Genomic DNA, 24,444 nt, shown 5'->3' on the forward strand with positions numbered 1-24,444 from the left:
ACTGTTTTGTTTGTTGCTCACAGCTTTTTGCCAAGCTAATCTCGCTTTGTATCCAATCATTGGTTTTGCACCCATGCTTCTTCAACTCTATTTTGGGCTTTTCTTTTTCTCTTCAGTGTGTTTTCTCACTGTCTGCTTTTAAACTTTATAATCCTCACCCTCTAGCCAATGTCTTTTCCCCCCGAAGTGTGTAAATCTTTTTTCCTCCCCTCTCTATCCCCCCCTTGTCACCGCACTCTTCGCATCGTATATAAATCCACATTTGCCCCTCCGCCTCCTACACGTACATTTCCCTCATCTCTGACTCATTTTATTCTCCTTGTTTTTGCTCTCTCCACCGAACCTGTTTTGCTATTCCATTCATTCGTGAGACTTAAGTGTTTATGCTGTTACTATACCGCCTGTCAACTCTGTGTTGACGCACCAAGAACGTAATTGCTGTTTGCAGTTTTCAGGTGTAAGTCACATTGTTTAAGTCAGGGGTGTCAGACTCGGGTTGGTTCGTGGGCCACATTAACGTCAACTTGATTTGACGTGGGCCGGACCATTTTAGATATAATATTTAGATTTTTTTTAATAAATAGATTAAATGAACTGGATTAAAATCCCTGAATATTCAGTACGAGTAGTACGGTGTTTGTAAGGTTTTTTAGGGGTTTGTAAGGGGAATCATAATCATTTATAAGGGCAGTTATCGGCAGAGGTTGACAGGTATGCAAGTGGTCGTGCGTTATTCTATTGTGAGGACATTTTGTGCATCATTTTCGGAATATTTTGAAGGGAATACAACAGCAAACAGCCCATCGATAGTGAAAGTGAGAGTGGAGGTGGGGCAAACAGCCAACCCGGCCGGGACAACAAAGGTATACAAATTTAAAACAAAATTAGAATTACATTTAGTGTAAGGTTAGATTAAACTTATTTTTGAGTGTGTCTGCATCGTAATCCAATTCATTTAAATTTGTTTATGTTATATTACGACAAAAAGTTTCCCCCCGCTCGAACCCCCCCTATAGTGATAGTGATGAAATGAATTTCACATCAATTAGTACCAATACAGTGCCAAGACACAGGAAGTTAGTCCGAATTTTTAACTGCGATTGCAAATTAGTAAGCGTTTCATCTCTACAACCCCCCTTTGCTTCTGCCAACCCCCTGATTCCCTCTGTTCCTACTCCCATTAAATGATGAATGCATTTTCCCTTGATCCCTTTACAGGAAACTGGATGCTTTTATTTATGACGCTGCAGTATTGAACTATATGGCCAGGAAGGACGAAGGTTGTAAGGTACGGACCAACTTCCGAGCACACAGAGTGCTTGCGCACGGCGAACGTAAATAGAGAGCCGTTGACATGTATACTCAGCTTTGTTTAATGTGCCCTTCCTTTTTTTTTTTTTTCGCCTTTCAAGGTGATGACCATAGGCTCGGGGAAGGTTTTTGCCACCACAGGCTACGGTATCGCCCTGCACAAAAACTCACGCTGGAAACGTCCTCTTGACCTGGCCCTTCTGCAGCTGGTGGGAGATGGTAAGAACGACGCCGATCGCAAAGCAGAGAGGAAATGAGGATGTCAATTGAGGGGCGAGGTGGTTCAAAATGACTGGCCGGGGAGCGAGTCAAGGGCTCTTATTGGTCGGGGGTGGATGGAGCACACAGTGGGTGGATGATTAAGAGGATGTGCATGTTAGGTGATGGTTCTAAGGTGTTTTGAATGGTGACAAGGGGAATAATGGTGTGTAGGAGAGGTGACGGTGGAAAGAGAGATACCTAAAAGGTCTCTTTACTGTCTGACTGTGAGTGGGAAATAAAACAGGGAATGGCACCAAGAGGAATATGATTGTCCATTTAAAAGATAGCACGAGTAGCACCATTCTTTGGGCGTGCGGCAATAAGAGCGTTCTATCATTTTTCTTTTCTGGATCAGAATACATTTTCTTGCTCGGTTGGGTACTAAAGGAAGAAAAAAAAAGATTTATCTTGGTGAGTTTCTGTCAAAAAGGATCCACGGGACTTGAGTGGTGACATGTTTAATCTTGGTAAAAATCGGCTGACGTTGACAGTGACGGGGAGTCTAAGAGAAGAAAAATGGTAAATTAGAAGTTCAAGATATGGAATGTGCGTGTGCGGTCGATTGGTCGCCGGTCTTTTGGTCGCCCCGACCGCGACAACGGGCGACCAAAAGACCGGCGACAAAACAAGGTAAAACAACACGGTCTACGCATCAATAAAAGCCAACAATGGCCATGAGCAGTTTCACTGAGCCGACGTGTGAGTGTAGTATAAGAGTTTGTATGTACATGCGTTGTCCCTTTAAGAAGCGACGTCAGTCAGGGTCTTGACAAGTTCTCCAATAAAAAACAATAAAAGTCTGGGAAATTTGGAGCTTTTCTTTAGCCTAATAATTACTAGGGCATTAAGTATGACTAAATAGTCATTCGCAGTTTGTATTTAGGGAATTTGAGCAACGATTTAAATGGTAATTATCACTTACCTTCCGGGCGACCAAAAGATCGGCGACCAAAAGACCGGCGACCAATCAACCGTGTACCTGGAATGTGAATGAAGAAGAATGGGAATTATGATCAAATAATTATTGGATTAAAAAAGATTGTTGAAGTGGTTTAGTCGCAATGAAGTATAGTATTTGGAGTGCAGTGTTTGGTTTCATTGCGTGGAAGAATGAGCAGGAGAACTTCCAAATTTAGGTTTTATCATCACTTGTTGGCTTTTCCTTGGGCTCAAAATCAACTTTGTTTATGGCATTAAGAACAAAGCCCATTTAGTTGTTTCTGGCTTGCAGACACTCTAGTTGCTTACACACTGATAGTGCCAATTTGGTGCCAAGATAGATTAAATAAGGCTGGCATCTGTTGCCGAATGGCTGTACTCGGAGAAGGCGAAAACAATGTACATTCAGGACTGACTTTGAGACAATGTTTGTTCTCATCTTATTTCAATTTTCAATATGTACAGTGGTACCTCGACATACAATCTTAATCCGTTCCGGGACTGAGATCGTATGTCGAGCTTTAGCCACGGCAACGCACTCGTAACCGAACAATCAAATTTAAATTAACTTGGATTCATATATACAGACACACTCAAACATACGTTTAATGTAACTTTACACAAAACTAATTTCGTTTTATTTTTTTTTTACCTTCGTTCTGGGCGGGTTAGCTGTTTGCCACGCCTCCACCCTCACCCTCGCTGTCGATGGGCTGTTTGCTGTTGTATTGCCTTCAAAATATTCCCAAAATGATGCACACAAATGTCCTCACAATAGTATAATGCACGACCACTTGCCAACGAGAAGTAGTCTTGAATGAGCGATCGTGGGAGCTAACAGGCTACCCACATATTGATTGTGGGTAATGAAGTTTTATTCTGAGAAAGGGTGCCATTGGCTATCGGTGTTGTGTGCACGAGGATACTTCATTACCCAGAAAGCCCTCTTTTTGCCCGTGCATGCGCGTTGTGCATTTTCTGGTCCATGTGTAGGCGAAAGAAACCATTCAGTGCTCGTAGATATCTGTTATACACGAAAGAGATGCGTCAAAAAAAGACAGTGCGCTACAATGATAAACAGCCTCTCATGTCATGGCCACCTGGCTTGGTCGCATCTCGAAATTTTGATCGTATCTCAGGAGAATTATTCAATCGAAATTTTCATCGTACCTCGAGCATGTCGTATGTAGAGCTGATCGTAGGTCGAGGTACCACTGTTCCCTTTTTTTCTGTTTCATCCACATGCTCACAGTAAACCTAAATGGAAGTTAAGGAAAATATTGTTTTAGGCTGCTGCGTTGAATTAGACTTGTATGTTTTTATTGTCATGAATTACTCAGGATTACCAGGAAAAAAGGGACCCTAGAAGGCTGTATTCTTTTCTTTGTGTCACACCTTCAACGGGCTACATGTCACAGTTGCATCATCGCTGTATGATTTTTGAGCTTTGCTTTGTCAACGCTAGGAGAGTTTTTGATCTCCCTGTTCCTGCCTCTGGTGCATGCCATCTATTGATCTCACTACATCTTGTTTCCCAATAGAACTGCAGACTTTGCACTCTTGTCAGCCCCGTTTCCGTTTTTCAAGACTTTTTTTCACCCTTTCCTCTCGCTATATGATCTTCAATGAGTAGATACTGAAAAGCGCGGGCGACTGAGGTTAGAGCTTTTTTTGCTGGCTGGCTGCTTTTCGGCAGCCTCATATCAATGAACAGTGGTACCTCGAGATAGGAGCTTAATTCGTTCCGGGATGGAGCTCGTATGTCGATATTCTCATAACTTGAATGAATGTTTCCCATTGAAATAAACTAAAAACAAATTAATCCGTTCCAACCCTCTAGAAAAAACACCCAAAACAGGATGTTGGAATGGAAAAAAATGTTTTATTTCTTCTAATCTCCATCTATTAACAAAGTAACACATAACTAGTGGTTTAATATTATTAAAATGTGTTTAATAGAACTAAAATTAGACTGATTTCGCGGAGGGGTAGTGAGAGGGACACCGGTGAATTGTAATATAACATAAACAAATTTAAATGAACTTGGATTACGATGCAGACACACACAAAAATAAGTTTAATCTAACCTTACACTAAACTTAATTCTAATTTTGTTTTACATTTTTATACCATTCTTATGGTTGCTTCTGTTTGCCCAACGTCCAACCTGACTTTTAGTATCGATGGGCTGTTTTCTGTTGTATTCCATTCAAAATATTACGAAAATGATGCACACAAATGTCCTCACAATAGGATAACGCACGACCACTTGCCAACGAGAAGTAATATATACTCGTACTAGCGATCGCTACGGCATTCGCGCTGAGTGACGGAAAAAAATGCAACGCTCCGCCCAGTGCTCGTAGATATCTGTTATACACGAAAGCGATGCAGCAAAAAAGACATTGCGCTACAATGATAAACAGCCTCTCATGTCTTGGCCACCTGGCTTTCTCGTATCTCGAAATTTTTCTCGTATCTAGAGATAATTATTTGCTCGAAATTTTACTCGTATCTCGAAATGCTCGTATGTCGAGGTGCTCGTATGTCGAGGTACCACTGTATTTGACATGTTGTGATTGCAGCAGACAATTGTTTGATTCACAGTTTACAGCACCCGCATCTGCAGAGGAGCTCGGCCTCTCTGCACACATTAGGCAACATGCTATATGTGGCGCATGGCAACCAAGTGTGGAAGCGACAGAGAGAAAAAAAAAACATTATCTCTCTAAATAATTAGACCCATTCACCAGCAGTTCCACTCAAGATTGTAGCATTCAGCTGTTTTCTTTCTGCACACTCAACAGCTTTATTTCTTTTAAAAAGTTACCAAGGCGTGCAATAAACAGTGTGTTCGCTTGATTTATTAAGTCAGGTAATATGGGGACTGAAATAGCTATTTATACATACGAGCATTCCGAGATACGAGTAAAATTTCTAGCAAATAATTATCTCTAGATACAAGTAAAATTTCTAGCTAATAATTATCTCTAGATGCGAGAAAAAGAACTGATTGTGAAGGCTTTGAGGCAGATCTGATCTGGCAACAAATAATGGCTGAAATGTGATTGGTTAAATGCTTCAATATGAAAACACACATCTGGAAGTAGTGCAACCAGGGGGGAAAGCAATGAAAGGAAGCTAACAGACAATTTGGAATTATTTAATCAGTATTGATGGACAAAATATAATATATGATACAGATATTTCTTAGGCCAGCAGAGAAGACCTTGAAGGCCCTGACTGCCCGCCACTGGTATAAACCCAAAGACAACTCCTATTGTGAAACTCCAAAAGGGGCAACTAGCAGGGAAAGCGAGAGGACAGAGATGGACGAAAACTGCAAGTCAAACGGCAGGGAATCCGGGAGACGAGAATTACAGCTTAGCAAAAGCACTCAGCTGGTGCCCTGTGAGGCGTAAGGACAAGAAGCCGTCTATTTAACTGTAACCTTCGTTAGGGCGCATGTTGTTTTCTCACAATAGGTCCATGTTTAGGAAAAGTCACGCTGAAGTATAATGATGCCGCACAACCATTTTCTCCATCACTGTTGAAATTCACAATTAAGGCACGGAAATTGTGTTGTGGAATGTACAGAATGTGTTTATGAGGCAAATGGTGACTTGTTACCTGCCATTGAGCTGCAGTGTGTCCATCTGTTGGCGTGCTAATGATGTTCTACGGGAGATGCGTTTCCCAGATCACTCAGATGACTGTGCCCCGCTTCATGTAAAGCCACGCAAGCAAAGATAATGATGGCACTGTTGGAAAGCTTTTCACAGGCCAGCGTAGCGTTCAAAGCAGCAGCATGACTTGGACATTTGACTCGGAATTGTGCAAGGAGTCTGTAATCTGCAACAAAATGCAACATTCATGTTTTTCTTTCTTTGTTATTATTTGGGTTTTTTTACAGTGCCACTGCCATTAGTGCTACAGAAAGTTCTCATTATCAGCTATGTTGGTCAGAACGCCTCTTTGTTTCCATCATGAATCATACGCTACATCTTTCGGGAACCATCACTATGGTTACACCAGCTAACCCTGGCAGCCAATCATAGGTTTGCAGGGCTGTTAAGATTTGTTAGGTCACTGAGCTCATTAATGAAATTTCAGTGTTTTAGGTTTAGCCGTCTTGCCTGATTGCTGGGCAGGTGAACTGATGGAAATCTGGAATTCCTCAGAGCTTACCACCTTGATGGTGATTCGGACCCATCACACCACCACAATTAAATGATTATGATCTTTCCCATCTGCCTGTTTCTGTCAGTATCTGCTCTTTGTTCACATTCAGCCTCCTTCTTTTGCACTCATCGCCATCGGGCTGTTTGTCATTATGACACAATCTCAGCTTTATTTCTTCAGACGTGTGTATGTGTACTGGGAAAGAATTCTACATGCTCCCCCTCCTTAATACATATTATTTCGTACTCTCTCGTTATAGCTTGCATTCAATTCCACGCTCTTTTTGGCGATTCAACTGTCAGTCGGGACCCCCTGGCCTCCCTTTCTCATACGTTCCTCATTTACTCTTGCTTGCTTTGTTGAGATTAGGTTGTCGGTCTCGTTTAACTCCCTGAACCACTTCATTGTTTCGGAGTCTTTCTGAGTGACCTTGTTTTTTCGTGTGCGTAATTTGTTTTTTTTTTATCTTTGACCCCTGATCTAAACTTACTACGGTGGATAGGGTTTCGTCGAAAGACGATTGGTCCCCGGACGTTGGGTCGACCGGACGTTGGGTCGACCGGACGTTGGGTCGACCGGACGTTGGGTCGACCGGACGTTTGGTAGAACGGACGTTTGGTAGAACGGACTTTTGGTCGCTGGGTTGTTACTGTTGAAACCAGTTCTCAAAATTATAATCATGAGAGAGAGTGAGTTTAATATCTAAATATCTAATATCAAAATATCAACAGTAAACTGTCATAATTTGACAGCGAGCGAACCCGGCGACCAAACGTCCGTTCTACCAGACGTCCGGTCACGATGGATAAAGCACTGAAAAGCAAGATAAACTGTAAAAACAATGTTAACCCGTGCCGAGTGTTACCTCATCTCTCGTGGTCAACGCAAGCAAATGAACGAAAATATCTTTCTGTCTATCAATTGAATTGATCTCAAGCTCAATGATTTCCTTTCTCATCTTGGTTTTCTCTCATCCCAACTTCTCCGCTTTGCAGATGAAATTGAAATGCTGGAGCGCCTTTGGCTGTCAGGTATCTGCCATAATGACAAAATTGAGGTGATGAGCAGTAAGCTAGATATTGACAACATGGCTGGGGTCTTCTACATGCTTCTGGTGGCTATGGGTCTCAGCCTACTGGTGTTTGCCTGGGAACACTTGGTCTACTGGAAGTTGCGCCATTGCATGGCCACCAGCTCAGGCAAACTGGACTTCCTCCTAGCCATCAGCAGGGTAAGTCTCTTTGTTTTTGGACTTGAGCAGTTCCAACTCTGAATCGACTTACAAAAGATACTACGTATAGAACACGTGTCAAAGTGGCGGCCCGGGGGCCAAATCTGGCCCGCCGCATTATTGTGTGTGGCCCAGGAAAGTAAATCATGAGTGCCGACTTTCTGTTTTAGGATCAAATTAAAATGAAGAGTATAGATGTATATTACATTTCCTGATTTTCCCCCTTTTAAATCAATAATTGTTATTTTTTAATAATTTTTTCTGTGTTTTTAGTTCAAAAATCATTTTGTAAAATCTAAAAATATATTTTAAAAAAGCTAAAATAGACATTGTTTTAGCTCTATGAAAAACTGAATATTCAGGGCTTTTAATCCAGTTCTTTTAATCCAGTTATTAAAAAAAAATAATAATTATATCTAAAATGGTCCGGCCCACGTGAAATCAAGTTGATGTTAAAGCGGCCTGCGAAGCAACCCGAGTCTGACACCCTTGGTATAGAAGAAAGGATTTCTTAATATTTGTATGCACACCCACCCACGTCCTGCCTTCCTGCCTGTATCTATTACAGAGTGTGAGCGTTTGAAAGTCTGGGGTCAATTCACCTCCACAAAGTCAATTGAGGAGATTAATTGAAATTCAATTGTGCTCACAGCCTGGATATGTAGTTCCTTTGACAGTGAGCTTGACAGAGTACTCTCACACTGCATGCATGTGATTAGTATAACTTGGAGAGAATATTTCCTTCCTAAATTGTAATTATTAGCTTACATGTTTGTAGAAGAATAAACAGAAAAATCACAACTGCTTCTTATCTATCGTATTTTCACGACTATAAGGCGCACTTAAAAGTCTTAAATTTTCTCCAAAATAGACAGGGCGCCTTATAATCCAGTGCGCTTTATATATGGACCAATACTAAAATTGTTATCACTATAAAATCAAATAAATCAGTCGATAGGGTACACCATCCTCTACAGCTCTCACAACTACGGCAAGCAACCCCCGACTCTACTATTTTCCCCGTAGAAAAGGTACTGCGCAGTGACTGCTGGGATATATAGTTCTTTTGTCAATACACCCAGTATGACGGCGAACACACTAATTTGGTGCTCACCGTCATTTCGGCTGTATTTACAAAAGAAATCCTGGCGCTAGATGTCGGGACCCGGCGTTTTGGAAGACTCATTCGGACAATTGTTCAATTCGGACACAGAAAATGAGGACTTTGATGGATTTGTGGGTGATGATGACGTGACTACATTGTAAAATGGCTAAATAAAGTACAACCGAACTCAGTTTTGCTCCCGTTGCCTCTTTAAAAACGTGTTTTTAGCGTGTGTCCGTATGATTAAGCTGGTGTATGTTTTTCCATGCCTGGCTGCGTCTTTAAAAACGGTGCGTCCTTTGTGTGTGTTAAATACAGAAATAGCACTCGTTACTGACACTGCGGCTAAAAATACGATGCGCTGTATAGTCGTGAAAATACGGTAATCTAAACCAATCTATCTATGTTGTAAAAGCTTTTTTATCCACTGTTAGTCGAACACTCTGATGTGCGAATCCAGTTTACCGTGCTCTGAAATGAACCGGGATGCCGTGACTTCATCTCCTAATTTTATTTTCCTCTCCTCAGGGCATGTATAGCTGCTGTAGCTTTGAAGATGAAACAGCACCAGGGGGTGCCAAATCATTGGGCTCTCATCACCACACCGCGATGGTTCCTATCCCGTCCCAGGCGCACGTCATATCAACCTCAATGACCAGTCCAGCTATTGCGATGGCACAGCAGCAGCAAGCACCACAACAGCAGCCATCGTCGGTTTACAAGACGCCTCTTCCTGGCTCTCCTCCCACCGTGGTGCATTCAGGAACAGCAGTGGGTCCCTCCAGCACCCCCATTGCTGGCGCACCCCTCCCTTGCTCCACCTTCCTACCCAGGCCGGACCGTAGACTGGCTGTAGTAGATCGCTGGAGACTGCCCAAATCTGTCACGGCTACTAACCCCAGGGCCGTGAGGGGGGGCATTCCTGACATGGGACCCTTCTCTCAAAAAGTCCCACCAAACTGGGCTTCATCTGCTGGAGGAGGTGGGGGACTTGATGGTTATAAGAGATACTATGGTCCCATTGACCCTGAGGGACTGGGGCCCTGCATGGAGCAGCAGGCAGGGTCCCAGACCCCCAAGACTATGCCGAGGGGCCACCCCCAGCCCCCTCCAGCCAGTGTGGCCTTCTATTCGGAGAAGGGCATGGACCATGGGGTAGGGAAGAGGGTGGTGGGTGGTGGCGGTGGAGGTCAGGGGAAGGTGGCTGCTAAACCTCTTGGAACTCCAAGACTGCCTCCTAAGAGTCAAGCCCCTCTGCCTCCTACACCCCCACTGCCACACCCCTCTCCCCCTCTCCCCTCGTCCTTCTGGAGAAGACGACGGCCCAAGAAGCCCAAAGAACCCGGAGGGCCGCTGTACGAGAACATTCTGCCCCTGGGGCGGAGGGTAGAGGCACGAGATGGAGTGAGGGAGGGAGGAGGAAGGAGGACACGCCCCCTCTCTCCCCCACTCTCACTTCCTGTGCCGATACCGCTCAGCCCCTCCTACACCCCTCCCTCGCCGTCGCCATCCTTGCACTACACGTCCTCGTCATCTTCGTCCACGACGTCGACAACATCCACGTCGACGTCGGCGTCATCTTCTCGCTCCACGTCGCCCACGTACTCTTACAGCTCCTCCAGGAGCACCCGGGATCGGGCCGGAGGACTCGATGAGGAGGAGGAAGACGAGGACGAGGAGTTGACGGAGGAGTCCAGCCTTCTCCTCGGGAGGGGGCGGGACCGGGAGCGCTCGATCCCGCGGCCTCGCTCCTTGAGCCACGGGCGTTTGCCTCCACCCGTGCCGCCCAGGAAACCGCGAGCACCCTGGGGTGATAGGGAACGTGAACGAGAGAGGGGGGGCAGTCAGCTGTCTCAACTTCAGGAGTGGTGGGCGAGCTGGAGCGAAAGAGAGAAAAGTGGAGCTGGAGGAAATGCCGAGAGACTAAAACGCGAAAAGAGGAGAAGAAAAGAAAAGGAGAAGAAGAAAAAGAAAAAGAGCAAAAAGAGGAAGAAAAGGGAAGAACGGGAGCGAGAGCGTGAGAGAGAGAGGAAGAGACGGAAAGTCAAAAAGAAGAAGAAGAAAGCCCTCAAGCCCAAGAAAAGGAAGAAATCCATCGGGGGGAAAAGATCCGAGCCAGAAGATGGAGATGTCGAGGCAGAGAGGGAAGGAGAAGTTGAAGGAGAGAGGGAAGGAGCAATGCAGGACTACTCCTCATTTTCTGCCCAGTATCGAGGTACATTTGGAGACAAACGGAGAGATTCATGGGAGGGAGAGCGGGAGCGAACGGGGAGAGATGGAGGAGAGGAGGGCAATGACAGGGAAGGGGAGGATAGTGGAAGAAGCAGAGAGAGGCATTCCAAATCATCACACCCCCATTCCAGACACCGTACCCCCAGTAAGCGCTACCCCAACTTAAATAAACTCCCGGCATCCGTCAAATTTTGGGTCAACGGAAGGGGGGACGACTCCAATACTCCCCCTACATCTCTGCACGCCTTCCTCCCAACTAGCAAGCGGCGAAGAAGCGGAGGCGGCGTAGACCGAGATGATAGCGCTAGGGGAGGAGAGAGGCGTCCTCTGTTAATGCCTTTTGAAAAAGATAAGGCGCAGACCAGGGAGGGGCTTTCCTTGCACGAGTGGGACTCCGACGATGACGATGATGATGACGACGATGAAGATGAAGATGAGGAGGATGAGGGAGACGAGGAGGATAGGGAAAGAGTTAGGGAACGCGTGATGGGGAGGGGACGAAGGCCAGGTAGGGGGGCGGTTTCGGAAACCGAGAGGGATAGGATAGCGAGGAGGGTCGACGACAGTTACTCGGACGAAGGCTCGTCGGGGGAGTTTGGGCGTTTCGAAAGGTACTGGGAAGGAGGTGGTGGGAACAGTTCCGGGATAGGCGGCGGGGGGTGGTTCTTTGGAACGTACCCGTCCAGGGACAGGGGGGGTAGTATCAATAGTCGGGACGATTCGCTACTTGGGAATAGGGCGGAGGGATGGATTGGTACTGATTTTTGGAGTTCGGGGGCCGGCGTAGGTTGGGATTCAGGGGGAGGGAGCGGGGGCCTGGCCTCACCTTGGCCGCCGCCCCCCTCGGCGTTCCCTCCGCCAAGGAGATACTGGTCTATGGACAAAATCCCAATGAAGGGGGATAAAAAGTGGAAGAGCGCCGGTGGGAAAAATAAGCGTCAGGCCAGGGACAGAGCGGAGGAAGCTCGGCGGCCCACCATGTGTTCTTGTAGCCTTTACCCACATCCTCATCCCTACCCACATCCACACGGTCGATGGCACGCTTCCCATTCTAAACGGCGGCCCACCTCACTAACGCGTAGCCAGGAAGAGCTTTTGCCCCACTGCCACAGTTTCAGCGGGGGATCTCGAGCCAAACCTCTTCCTCCCAAAGCGGACCCCAGTCAGGCCAAATCAGGCAGCCAATCTAACCTCAGCACACAGCCCACCGACCTAGCCCCTCAGCCTCCACCGTCACCACCTCAGCAGCCATCTCTGTCTCCCACTACCCTCCCGATGCCCATCCCGCCTCCGCCCTCCTCATCTTCGGTCTCACCCCCGGTTGGGGTGGGGATGGCCGGCCCGAGCCAAATGCAGGGTTCAGCTAGTGCCAAACTCCAGTACCAGAGACTCCGTTCTGTGCCACAGCCACGAAGGTTCTACTCACCTCACCTGCCACTTAAAGCCAAGAGTCTGTGCTCGCGTCGGGGGTCAGCCCACTTCTCCAGCCTGGAGAGTGAGGTATGACAGGGGGGAAGGAGAGAGGGAGACGTTGAAGCCGGCACCTCTATCACGGGCCACCTTGCTCCCAGGGTAGCTTCACCCAGTGACGTGGCTACTTTGGTGTCCGTGGGTAATCCGTCGGCGGGAACTGACGTGGATGGCGTTTCCGAGGCCGTCGTGGCTCCGCCCCGGAGCGACGCCGACGCCACCCACTCGCTTGTACAGGTTCTCGTAAGGGTGACACGCCACACCAGGTTAAGCTACACGCCCACCCACGGTTTCCGTGACCACCAGAGTGACGCGGAACCCGCATCACTGGGGACGACAGATCCACCACAACTTCTCCTCCGCTCCGAGTTGAGCTTTGTGATGTCATCATGGGTTCTCCTCCCCTCAGCGGGGCACAGCTATGGATAAAATTCAGTCTCCAACCCGTGAGTAATGATGTCATACTGTATTTGTACACCCGTGCACGAGCGCGAACACTCTGAAAATGTTATTGTTGTGCTCCAAACGTCTCCCTCCCTCTGGCTTTGGGAACACTTTGGTGGGTTCAAGAGGAACTCTTGGCTCTTCTTTATGTCACCTTTCAACAAGAATGGTGGACTGCTTATTGAAGGTGAAGAGATGGGTCCCCCTCCCCCTCTTTGCTTTTGTAAATGGGTTGATATGAAAAGCAATTCAGTCCACTCTCCCATGAGCTCTGTTAACCTTTCACTGAGCAGTGAGGACGATGCTAGTTACGTACTCTTTGACCTTGCAACACCATCAGACCCATCTAGCTCTACCCCTATTCCCACCTTATTCTCTGTGATGTCATGTTTTATTAGAAACCTGTCGGACTGACCGGGATACACTTCTCAGTGTCCGTTTTTATTTGTCGAAATAGAACTGGAACACACATTACGAGTGTTTTTTTTTCTTCAAAATAAAAGACGTGTTTGAAAGGGAAAGATTATAACAAAGACATGTAGCATTTTCTTCAGTTTCCCCAGTTTTTACAGTTTTTTTTCTTCAACCCGTGTTTTACCTTCGACATTGTTTAATGTATGAATATATTTTTCTTACTTGGTTACTTGTAAGAACGAAGAGGCTGGATGTGGCTCGTGTTGGAAGTGAGAAATATATAATTTTTTGGGCTAAACATCGCTGAAGCGTTTGAGGGAGATTAGTTTACAGATCATTTATTTTAAAAGAGGAGTGATATTTTTTTTTTTACATCCCGCACCATCTTGTAATCGGATCAAGGGGATGATTGGTGCAATATTTGTAATTGGCACTAGATGGCTGCATAATATTCAAGTAAGCTTTGGAGACAATTATAGAATTATAGTCTGTTTAGCATTTAAATTGGCATAATAGACAGATGGAGGTGTGCTGCTGCTTATTTATTTTTTTAACAAAGGGGGCTATTGGCAACAATTGAATTGGCCATTGAAAAAAAAGCCATGATTTTAGAGATGGTTTTTACATCAAGCACAATTATTCTTTGTTTTTTCAGGGTTATCTGGAACAGTTGTAATCACATAATCCAAAAGGTCATGTTATTCACTGGCTTGTTAAAAAGGAACTTATTTTTACTGCGGGGCAATTCTCTCGGAATAAAAATACAATTAGAACATTCCGATTTTAATGAATAATTCCCTTACACATCAACTCTACTTTGGGAAAGTTGACTGAAAGAAATACTGTGACCAAATGAGGCTGACATTTCACCAAATACAGTCAATAGTTACAGTGGTACCTCGACATACGATCGTAATCCGTTCCGAAACTGAGATCGTATGTCGAGCTTTTCGTAACTCGAGCGAACGTTTCCCATTGAAATGAATTGAAAACAAATTAATTCGTTCCAACCCTTCTGAAAAAACACCAAAAACAGGATATTGGATTGGAAAAAATGTTTTATTTCTTCTAATTCGCCAAATATTGACAAAGTAATAAATAACAAGTGGTTTAATAGTAATAAAATGTGTTTAATAGATGTAAAATTAGACGCATTTTGCGGAGGGGAGAGACAATGACACACACGGAGGCGGAGGGGGGGCTGTTCGGGGGGACTTTATCCACGGCACTCGTAAACGAACAAACAAATTTAAATTAACTTGGATACATTTATACAGACACTCAAACATACGTTTAATGTAACTTTACACAAAACTGAATTCTAATTTTGTTTTAATCTTCTTTTTTTACTTTCGTTCTGGCCGGGTTAGTTGTTTGCCACGCCTCCACCCTCACGTTCGCTATCGATGGGCTGTTTGCTGTTGTATTTCCTTCAAAATATTCCGAAAATGATGCACACAAATGTCCTCACAATAGGATAACGCACGACCACTTGCCAACGAGAAATAGTCTTGAATGAACGATCGCGGGAGCTTCTTTCCTTAGAAAGAATAACAGGAAATGCAATAGCTGAGCTTACCCACGTATTGATGGTGGGTAATGAAGTTTTATTCTGAGAAAGGGTGCCTTGGCTATCGGTGTTGTGTGCACGAGAATACTTCCTTACCCAGAAAGCCCTCTTTTTCCCGCGCATGCGCGTTGTGCGTTTCCTGGTCGAAACTCGTCTGAATAAATCGTTCAGTCCTTGTAGATATAGTAGTTATACACGAAAGAGATGCGGCAAAAAAAGACAGTGCACTACAATGATAAACAGCCTCTCATGTCATGGCCTCCTGGCTTGGTCGCATCTCGAAAGTTTAATCGTATCGCAGGCGAATTATTCGATCAAAATTTTCGTCGTACCACGAGCATGTCGTACCACGAGGTACCACTGTATTTATAAAAGACTATGATTGAGCAATATTCCCAGCTTCAATGTGATAGAGATGCTTTGCTGCAGCTGAAAAGTTGTTCTCAAAACGGACTATTTTTACCAGCTGGGCTCGAAGATTCCGCATCTCATTTACTCTCAACGGTCCAATTTTGGTTGTGTGTGATTTTTTTTTTTTTTTATCCCTTGGTAATGCTTTGCATAGCACACTTTCTTTTGTGTCTAAAATTCCATTTCCATCAGGCCAAAGTGTGCCACCTAAATCTCAAACTAAGACCAGCCACAGCCCAGCTCTTCTTCTACTGTAGTTGAATGTAGCTTTGTCACAATGTAGCAAATGAACAACTACTTTTAGACATGGTAGCTTTTTGGATGCTTACGGCGTGGGGGGGGGGGGGGGGGGGTGGATTTGCTATGAGGGCTGTGCGTTATATTTGTGCATGTTGTCACAGATCGAAGGCCCCTTACACTTATCCACTGGATTGCTTTTTTTCCTACATGAGCGTGGGGCAATTTTTTTTAAAAAAAAAATATATATATATATATCAATCTCGTCATATTAGGAAGAGCCTTTTGCAATTTTAAACCTTTAAATATCCCCCGGAATCAGTGCATGTCGAACTGAATTAAATCTCAAAAGATTTTAAGGCGGGAGAGCCTGGGTTTTTTTATTGGGAGCGAAGGAAATCGCTATTTTTTTTTGGGGGGGGGTGTATGTGTGCGGTCCTGAGCCTGCTTACGCTTCATCCCAACGCTGGCAACCACAGCGACATTTTGGCTCTGTTGCAGTCACTCACACAACCAACAGGGCTTAAACCTGCTTTGACATTGAGCGCTATTGATTTCATTTGAGGCGCTAATTCTCAAGTCTGTGACTGCATGAACAGAAGTGTCTCTTTAAAAAAAACATCTTTGCTCCTTTTTTTTTTACATCATTTCCTTTCAAACCGAGGGGAAAAAAAGAATATATAAAAAAAAATCTACTCTGTTTTTTTGTTGAGAATGTACCATGTTATACTGTGATTCAGCTGAGCTATTTTCTTGTATTCCGATCATTTGAATTCTATCATTTATCAACAAATATATATGTACAAATAAATATATACATATATATAAATATACACACACAGATATATATTAGTTAAGTTTGGTATATTTGAAAGGAAGTGTTAGATGAACTAGTTTTAAATGTTTTAGCTTTGTAGAAAAACTAGAACCTGAAATCATTTTTGAATTATGATTCCTCTTATATGACTGTGAAGACATTAGTGCCTGTGACAAAGAGAAGAAAAAAAAAAGACAAGTAAAAGACAAAACTCGCTATTCATCTGTATCTAACACAGCTATTGGTCTGTCACTCCTCTCGTACTACCTAGAAATTACATTTTTCAGACTTTATGCCCCCCTCCCCTTCCCCGCCACATCACTAATATGTTCCTTGTCTACAGTCTCTTTTTGCGTTCCCCCTTTTTTTCCATTTCTTGGACATTCTCCACTCATTGGGGCTCCGACTGAAAGAAAGCGCTTTTTTGTTGTTGTTGCAAACTTGCCTTTCTTGATCGTCGGGTCATCGCTCACTTAGCAAAAACAGAGACCAGTAGATACTGTGTTCTTGCTCCTCTTGACTGATTGTTGATGCTGATCAAGTCATTGCTATGTAGAATAACTTTTCAACATTGTTATTCTTTAATGATGTGACTGAAGTGTGTATATCTGACGACCACGCCACTGTAGCAAGCCCGGGCTGTAACCACACCACCAGCGAGTGACCGAGGCCGCAGTTGCTATGGCGTTGCCATGGCGTTTTTCATGGCGTTGCTATGGTGTTCTCTTGCACCGCCACCACCTGGTGCCTGCTGGGTAATATAGCATAAAGTCCTTTACTTCCCCCCCCCCCCCTCCAAAAGCGCTGATCAAAGATTTGCCGCGCTCTGCTCAGCTCAGTCCTGGGAAAAAGAAAAAAAAGAAAAAAAAACAAGAGCGCCAAGATATCTGCTGTCTCAGCCAATCAGATCTGGACTGGACTGTTGGGGATGATAAATGTTTCTATCATTCTCATCTGCTAATCCTTAGATCTTCAGTGCCTGTTTCATATCATTGATAGACAGTCAACACCGCAGCGTGTCTGTGTGTGTGTGTGTGTGTGACATCGAACATTGACAGATTGCATGCACTCCAATTTGGTGTAAAAGACCTCATGCTATGGGAGAACAGTGTTGGTTGTCACATGGGCTGGTTGTCACTCTTGCTGTAATTCGACCACCAGAGAGCGGCGTTATGCAATATTGGTCTTAAAACGATTGGAATTGTCTTTACTGTAGAGCACGTGTCAAAGTGGCGGCCCTGGGGCAAATCTGGCCCGCCACATCATTTTGTTTGGCCTGGGAAGTAAATCATGAGTGCCGACTTTCTGTTTTAGGATCAAATTAAAATGAAGAGTATAGATGTATATTAAATTTCCTGATTTTCCCCTCTTTTAAATCAATAATTGTAATTTTTTAATCCATTTTTTCTGTGTTTTTAGTTCAAAAATCATTTTGTAAAATCTAAAAATATATAAAGAAGGCTCAAATAAACATTGTTTTAGATCTATAAAAAGTGAATATTCAGGGCTTTTAATCCAGTTCTTTTAATCCACTTATAAAAAAAAATCTAAATATTATATCTAAAATGCCCCATGTGAAATCAAGTTGACGTTAAAGCGGCCTGCAAACCTGATACCTTTTGTATAGAGCATCACATGACTTTTAGGTTCACTTTTTTAAAGGTAAATTTCTAATTTTTACAGTTTTCACTATAGGACTTATGATTGTATTCAAAATTATGTGGGAACAAAAAAAAATTTAACCTGGAAAATAAATGGGTTCGCTTCTGTTGAAGTAATATTCTAAACCTGTTCTGATTGAATGCTAACAATGTATTCTTGTCCATGTTTCTACAAACAGTGATTAAAAAAAAGAACATTTTTATTATTTGAACAGACAATGCCATTTAAATAAGTAACGACCAATCTTACAACGGGCATGGTTGCCACAGGGTGTCACGATGCCTTTGATTGCTAATTAATTATTTAAAAGAAGAGAGAATATCGAAGCTACATTCAATATTCGTTGAGAGTCAAAATTGTGACAAGCAACCCAGCTCTCCCTCTCTGTTGCTATGTGAAATGCATACAAACGCTTGGCTCCCGCATGCATATTTAACACACAATGCGGACCGCATCCAGCCAATGATCCTCGCCGCCGTCCAAAGCGTCACCTCTAGTGTTCTCATCACGCCGTACGCCCGTCTTCCATAATTTAGGGGGCGATAAAACGGCACCCCAGTCCGCCGAGACAACATCTTTCTGTTTCTGCATTGGAGATTTTTCATCTCCGGAGGACGAGCGGCGTCTGTTTTACTAGTTTTGCGCCGTGTTTGGCGTCTGTTTAGCTTCACGCTGTCCTGCCTGTCATCATCCGTCACATTCAGTTTAGGCACGTCCTATTCAATTTGCATTCCTTTACTGACTTGCTCCTCATTTGATTTACCGCGTCATCCTAATTTGCCACCATTTATCCGATTTAGCGCCCTTCGCGCAGTCCAGTCCAGGCCGACTTTGAAAGCGATTTTCGGCGCACTTTTGCCGCCTCATCCGCTATCTTTCGGGCCCGTGACCGAGGAAGCGATACTAGTGGTGTTCTGGAATTCAAACAGGGTCCTCATTGGCTGCTTTGGCCGTGAATTATATCAAGGAAATATTGGAGCGCCACTGGTAATCCTCAGCAGGTCGAGGGTGTCGCATTTTACCTACAAAATTCTCTTTTCCGATTCATTTACCCACAGAAACCAGCGTGTGTGATGTTTTTTTTGTTTGTTTTTTTCCAGCAATGTACAAAGTTCTGCTCTGGTAACCTTTTTAAACACTAAAGGCCTACTCACGGGTTGCTAAGGCAGGTTTCTAGGACAGTGATGATGTTGCTCCTAGCCCAGACTGGTTTGGTCTGGTCTGGTCTGGTCTGTGCCCTGATTTCAAATGTGTTAGTTTATTTGACATTGTCTTTTTGGGGTGGGGCTGGAGGGTCAGTGCTGCACTTACTTCTTGAGAATTGCTTCATAAAATATGATTCTCTTTAATTACCGCCTGTGGTACTGTGTGTTTCCTTCCTCCCGTAAGTCATCAAGCCAATTGGAAGTGGTGACGTGAGTTTGACTCAAACACTGCTTACAAAAGAAAATGTTATGAATATAACTGTCATGGTTGGTTGAGTGTGTCCTGTCCATGTGATTGAATGAGTTTCACCTGCTGTGTCTCTCTTTGCTCTCCTTCCCTTGTGTGACCCGGGTGTTTGTGATTGTCATCAATTCATCTCTGTATTTTAAACCCCGTGTACTTGTGCGAGTATTTACCGTGTATTGTTACGCTCGCCTTTTGTCGGTGTGTGTCAGCCCTGAGAGTGCTCAAGACAGCTTTCCACTGTTTGTTCTCTTCTGTTTGCACTTTTTTACTCGCGTAAAGAGTCCTAAAACCTGACACTTGGTGGCCTTGGGGTTATCCCCAAACATTTTTTGACCACGCAGTTGCAAACATATCAGCATTATTGAGCAGACTGACATGCTTAGTTACTCAGTCTGACCCCCCTTAAAAATCGAGCTACTTCACTCCATAAACCACGTGTCAAAGTGGCGGCCCGGGGGCCAAATCTAGGCCGCCGCATCATTTTGTGTGGCCCAGGAAAGTAAATCATGAGTGCTGACTTTCTGTTTTAGGATCAAATTAAAATGAAGAATATAGATGTATATTAAATTTCCTGATTTCCCCCTTTTAAATCAATAATTGTAATTTTTAATCATTTTCTGTTTTTAGTTCAAAAATCATTTTGTAAAATCTAAAAATATATTTTAAAAAAGTTAAAATAAACATTGTTTTAGATGTATAAAAAACTGAATATTCAGGGATTTTAATCGAGTTCTTTTAATCCATTTATTAAAAAAAAATCTAAATATTATATCTAAAATGGTCCGGCCCACGTGAAATCAAGTTGACGTTAAAGCGACCCGCGAACCAACCCGAGTCTGACACCTTTGCCATAAACCGTCCACCTCAATCTAGCATTTAGGGCACGTTCGTCACCATGACAACAACGACAACTGTTTTTGTTTGAAAAATTCCCTAAACAGACGTCCAACTGTGCAACACCTGAATATCACCTGACATACCACCCTTTAAAAAGACACTTGACTGGCAAGCTATTGTGCAACGCTCTACCCCTCGCCCCCTATCTCACGCTTCTGTGATCTGCTAATTACACGTTTTGTCACTCTGATGGGCTAATGGCTAATTGCATTGTGATGCTTCTCACTGTACGCCCACTAATGACTTCACGCTCTAATAAGATTGAGTTACAGACATTTAGATCGCCGCGTCCCCAAACATTGATAGGAGGTCAGCGCTACGCTTTTGCTCTCTAGTGGCCGATAAACGACAGGGAATAAATCATTGTCTCTGAGGTCACACCGGTAACATCGTAGGAACTCTATTATCATTACCGAACGTAGGTAACGGGCAATAAACATTTATTTTAAGTATGCTCTATCATCCATCCGTCATGACTTGATAAAGCTTACAAAAAACAAAATGCATGACAATTTGTCGTAAAGTGCTGGAAAAGGCCGAAAATATTTGTATTTCAAGTACCGTATTTTCACGATTATATGGCGCATCGTATTTTAGCTGCAGTGTCAGTAACGAGTTCTATTTCTGTATTTGACACACACAAAGGACGCACCGTTTTAAAGACGCAGCCAGGCGTGGCAAAACATACACCAGCTTAAACATACGGACACACGCTAAAACACGTTTTAAAAAAGGCAACAGAAGCAAAACTGAGTTAGGTTGTACTTTATTTAGCCATTTTGCAATGTACTCACATCATCATCACCCACAAATCCATCAAAGTCCTTATTTTCTGTGTCCGAATTGAACAATTGTCCAAATGAATCATCGAAAAGGCTGCGTTTTATACGTTCATCCATGGTGGCCACAATCCATTCGCAAATAGTAGCTAGCGTAACTAGCCCGGCGCTGCCTGACACCCTTCGTAAAGCTGTGTTGATGTCGATGTCCACGCCAACATCTAGCGGCAGTTCTTTTGTAAATCCAGCCGGAATGACGTGAGCACCAAATTAGTGTGCTCACCGTCATACTGGGTGTATTGACAAAAGAACTATATATCCCAGCAGTCACTGCGCAGTACTTTTTCTACGTCGAAAGTAGAGTTGGGGGCTGCTTGCCGTAGTTGTGAGAGCTGTAGAGGATGGTGTACCCTATCGACTGATTTATTTTATCTTAGCGTGATAACAATTTTAGTATTGGTCCATATATAAAGTGCACTGGATTATAAGGCGCCCTGTCTATTTTGGAGAAAATTTAAGACTTTTAAGTGTGCCTTATAGTCGTGAGAATACGGTATTAAAGTGATAAATTAACAAGAAAAATGTGAAACTTGGAATCCTTAGCACCAATAACGTGAAAATGACAAATATATGCATCAGGCTGTCATGCCTGTAAAAAAAAACTTTATTCAAAGCCCCGTGTGTCAAAGTCCCAGAGGACTTTGTTTCCGTTACACACTGTTTTGAATAAATATTGTTTTCTTAGCTATTTATTTTAGAAAATGGGTATTCCCAATAGCATCTACCAGTACATGAAAAATAACAAGTAATTTCATTCTTTGCACGGTAGGTATCATTGGGTGAAATGGACCAAAATTGAACTTATTTAAAGAATTGAAAGTAATCAGCGAATCATTGTAATAAATACCCCAAAAAATTCCCTGGAAAAAAAACGAGCTATTCTGCCTTTCATCACATGTGCCGTTCCGCAGGGTTCTACAACTCATCGGCTTGATCTCTGAGGTCGGGGAGGAGGCGAAAAAAACACCCGAGCATCCTTTCATCTTGTTTTTTTCCCCCTGCCGCACAGGCGATCTCTCGCATCCTCCATTTCCACATAGGCAGCGCGTAGCCGCAAATACGGGCAAATCATCTAAATGACCCACAGCACTCTGTGCGTGTATGTTTGTGTTAGCGACAAATGGTCAAATGCCTTTAAATATATGTTTTTATAAAGTCCATGAATATTGGATTGCATTGGATAACTTTGTTCATCCCGTATTCGGGAAATTTCGTTGTCACAGTAGCAAGGGGGTGAGGATGCAGAAATAGGAAAGGCATTTTAGACATAAACTGATAGGCAATAAGTAAGTTAATAAATAAATTCATGAATAAATATATAAATAAATAAGCGTGTTGCTGATACATATATACATACATACCTACACATACACACATACATACATATACATATATATATACATATACATACATACATACCTACATACCTACCTACCTACACACACATACACACATACATATATATACATATATATATACATACATATATACATACATATATACATACATACCTACATACATACATATATACGTGTGTGTGTGTGCATATATATATATATATATATATATATAGATAGATAGATAGATAGATAGATGTACATGCATGCATACGGTAGGTCTTAACACTCAGCCATTTGTTTTGTTAAAGAGCCTGACAGCTGATGGGAGGAAGGATCTGCGGATTTAAGGATACAGCTTATATGTGCACGAATTAGACAAAACTGCAAGGTGACAAAGACGATACGCCATTTCTGTCTGTTCTCACATGCTACTGCGACAATGAATTTCCCGAATATGGGATGAATAAAGTAATCTAATCTAATAACGCAAGACAATGTTGCCGATGCGGTCATTTATTTCAAAATAATAAAAAATAAACAGATAAAACGCTAAACAAAATGCACGTTGATGTCTATGAATGAAATTCAAGAAAAAAATCCCAATTTTGCATAAAACGTGAAAATAAAACTTACGTACTTGTGCCCGCTATTGCTCGTTCAAGGCGCCGCCATCTTAACTTTTAGCGGTGACTCGAACACACTTTCTGGTTGTACTGCTCACGTGACATCCTTTTTTAATTCGTACACGTGAAGGCAACAGCCCTTTCGGAATGTGCAATCCAGAAATTGATTGATACAGTAGTATCTCAGAAATACCACGTGCGATGATTTTTCTCAAGATTTTCCCTTCAAACTAACTCATTTGTACTACCTAATAAAACCATGAATATGGAGGTGAAAAGTTATGAATCAGGGGGTGGCTAATACGAGAGAAATCGTGAAATTCAACGATTTTAAGGCAGTTTTAAGGTTGCGGCTTATACGAGAGAAATCGTAAAATTCAACGATTTTAAGGCAATTTTAAGGGTGCGACTTATACGAGAGAAATCGTAAAATTCAACGATTTTAAGGCAATTTTAAGGGTGCGGCTTATATACACACAGGCGGTCATTATGCGATAAAATACGGTTACATGCATTAAACTTGTATTCAAAGCCACCACTGTAATATAGCAAATGTTTATATTTCATTTGCATGCTTTCTACTCAGTATTTCCGTGCCGAAATGATTATTCCCCATCACATCTGCTGTTAATGCAAAGTAACGAGGATTTCATGGAAATGTGAACATTTGCTGCCATCGAGGCCAACGTGATTATGCATGCAACATTCTTGTTTACCTTGGTGTGTGTAACAAAGTATTGCTTAGTCCTTTAAATCCATATCTAACTATCTTTACACAGTCACGTGCCCACCTGCCCTTCTCTTGACCAGCCAAGCAAGACAAGGTAGGTAAAAAAATCTTTACATTTGAGGGACTCCACTGAAGGTTAAAGTTTATGTCCGGGTTACTATTAGCTGTTTGTTAGCCCTGCTATTCGGGAAATGAATGAAATTCAATGAAATGCAATGTGAGGTGACAGGAAGTCAATGAAATGCTTGCATACATTTGTGTGTGTGCATACACCTGC

At 43.2% G+C, this 24,444-nt stretch overlaps 1 protein-coding gene across 1 annotated transcript in view; it reads left to right on the plus strand.

The window, feature by feature from the left end:
- The window catches only part of grin2db (glutamate receptor, ionotropic, N-methyl D-aspartate 2D, b), a 92,422-nt gene extending 75,619 nt beyond the window's left edge, over positions 1–16,803 (plus strand). Inside the window, exons 13-16 of the mRNA XM_077598128.1 lie at positions 1,219–1,288; positions 1,413–1,530; positions 7,689–7,924; positions 9,558–16,803. Coding sequence (XP_077454254.1) covers positions 1,219–1,288; positions 1,413–1,530; positions 7,689–7,924; positions 9,558–12,767 — 3,634 coding nt within the window. The 3' untranslated portion in view covers positions 12,768–16,803. The remainder of the gene's footprint in view (positions 1–1,218; positions 1,289–1,412; positions 1,531–7,688; positions 7,925–9,557) is intronic.
- The last annotated feature ends 7,641 nt before the right edge of the window (positions 16,804–24,444 follow it).

This window comes from Stigmatopora argus, chromosome 4 (genome assembly GCF_051989625.1).
Source record: "Stigmatopora argus isolate UIUO_Sarg chromosome 4, RoL_Sarg_1.0, whole genome shotgun sequence".
Taxonomy (NCBI): Eukaryota; Metazoa; Chordata; class Actinopteri; order Syngnathiformes; family Syngnathidae; genus Stigmatopora; species Stigmatopora argus.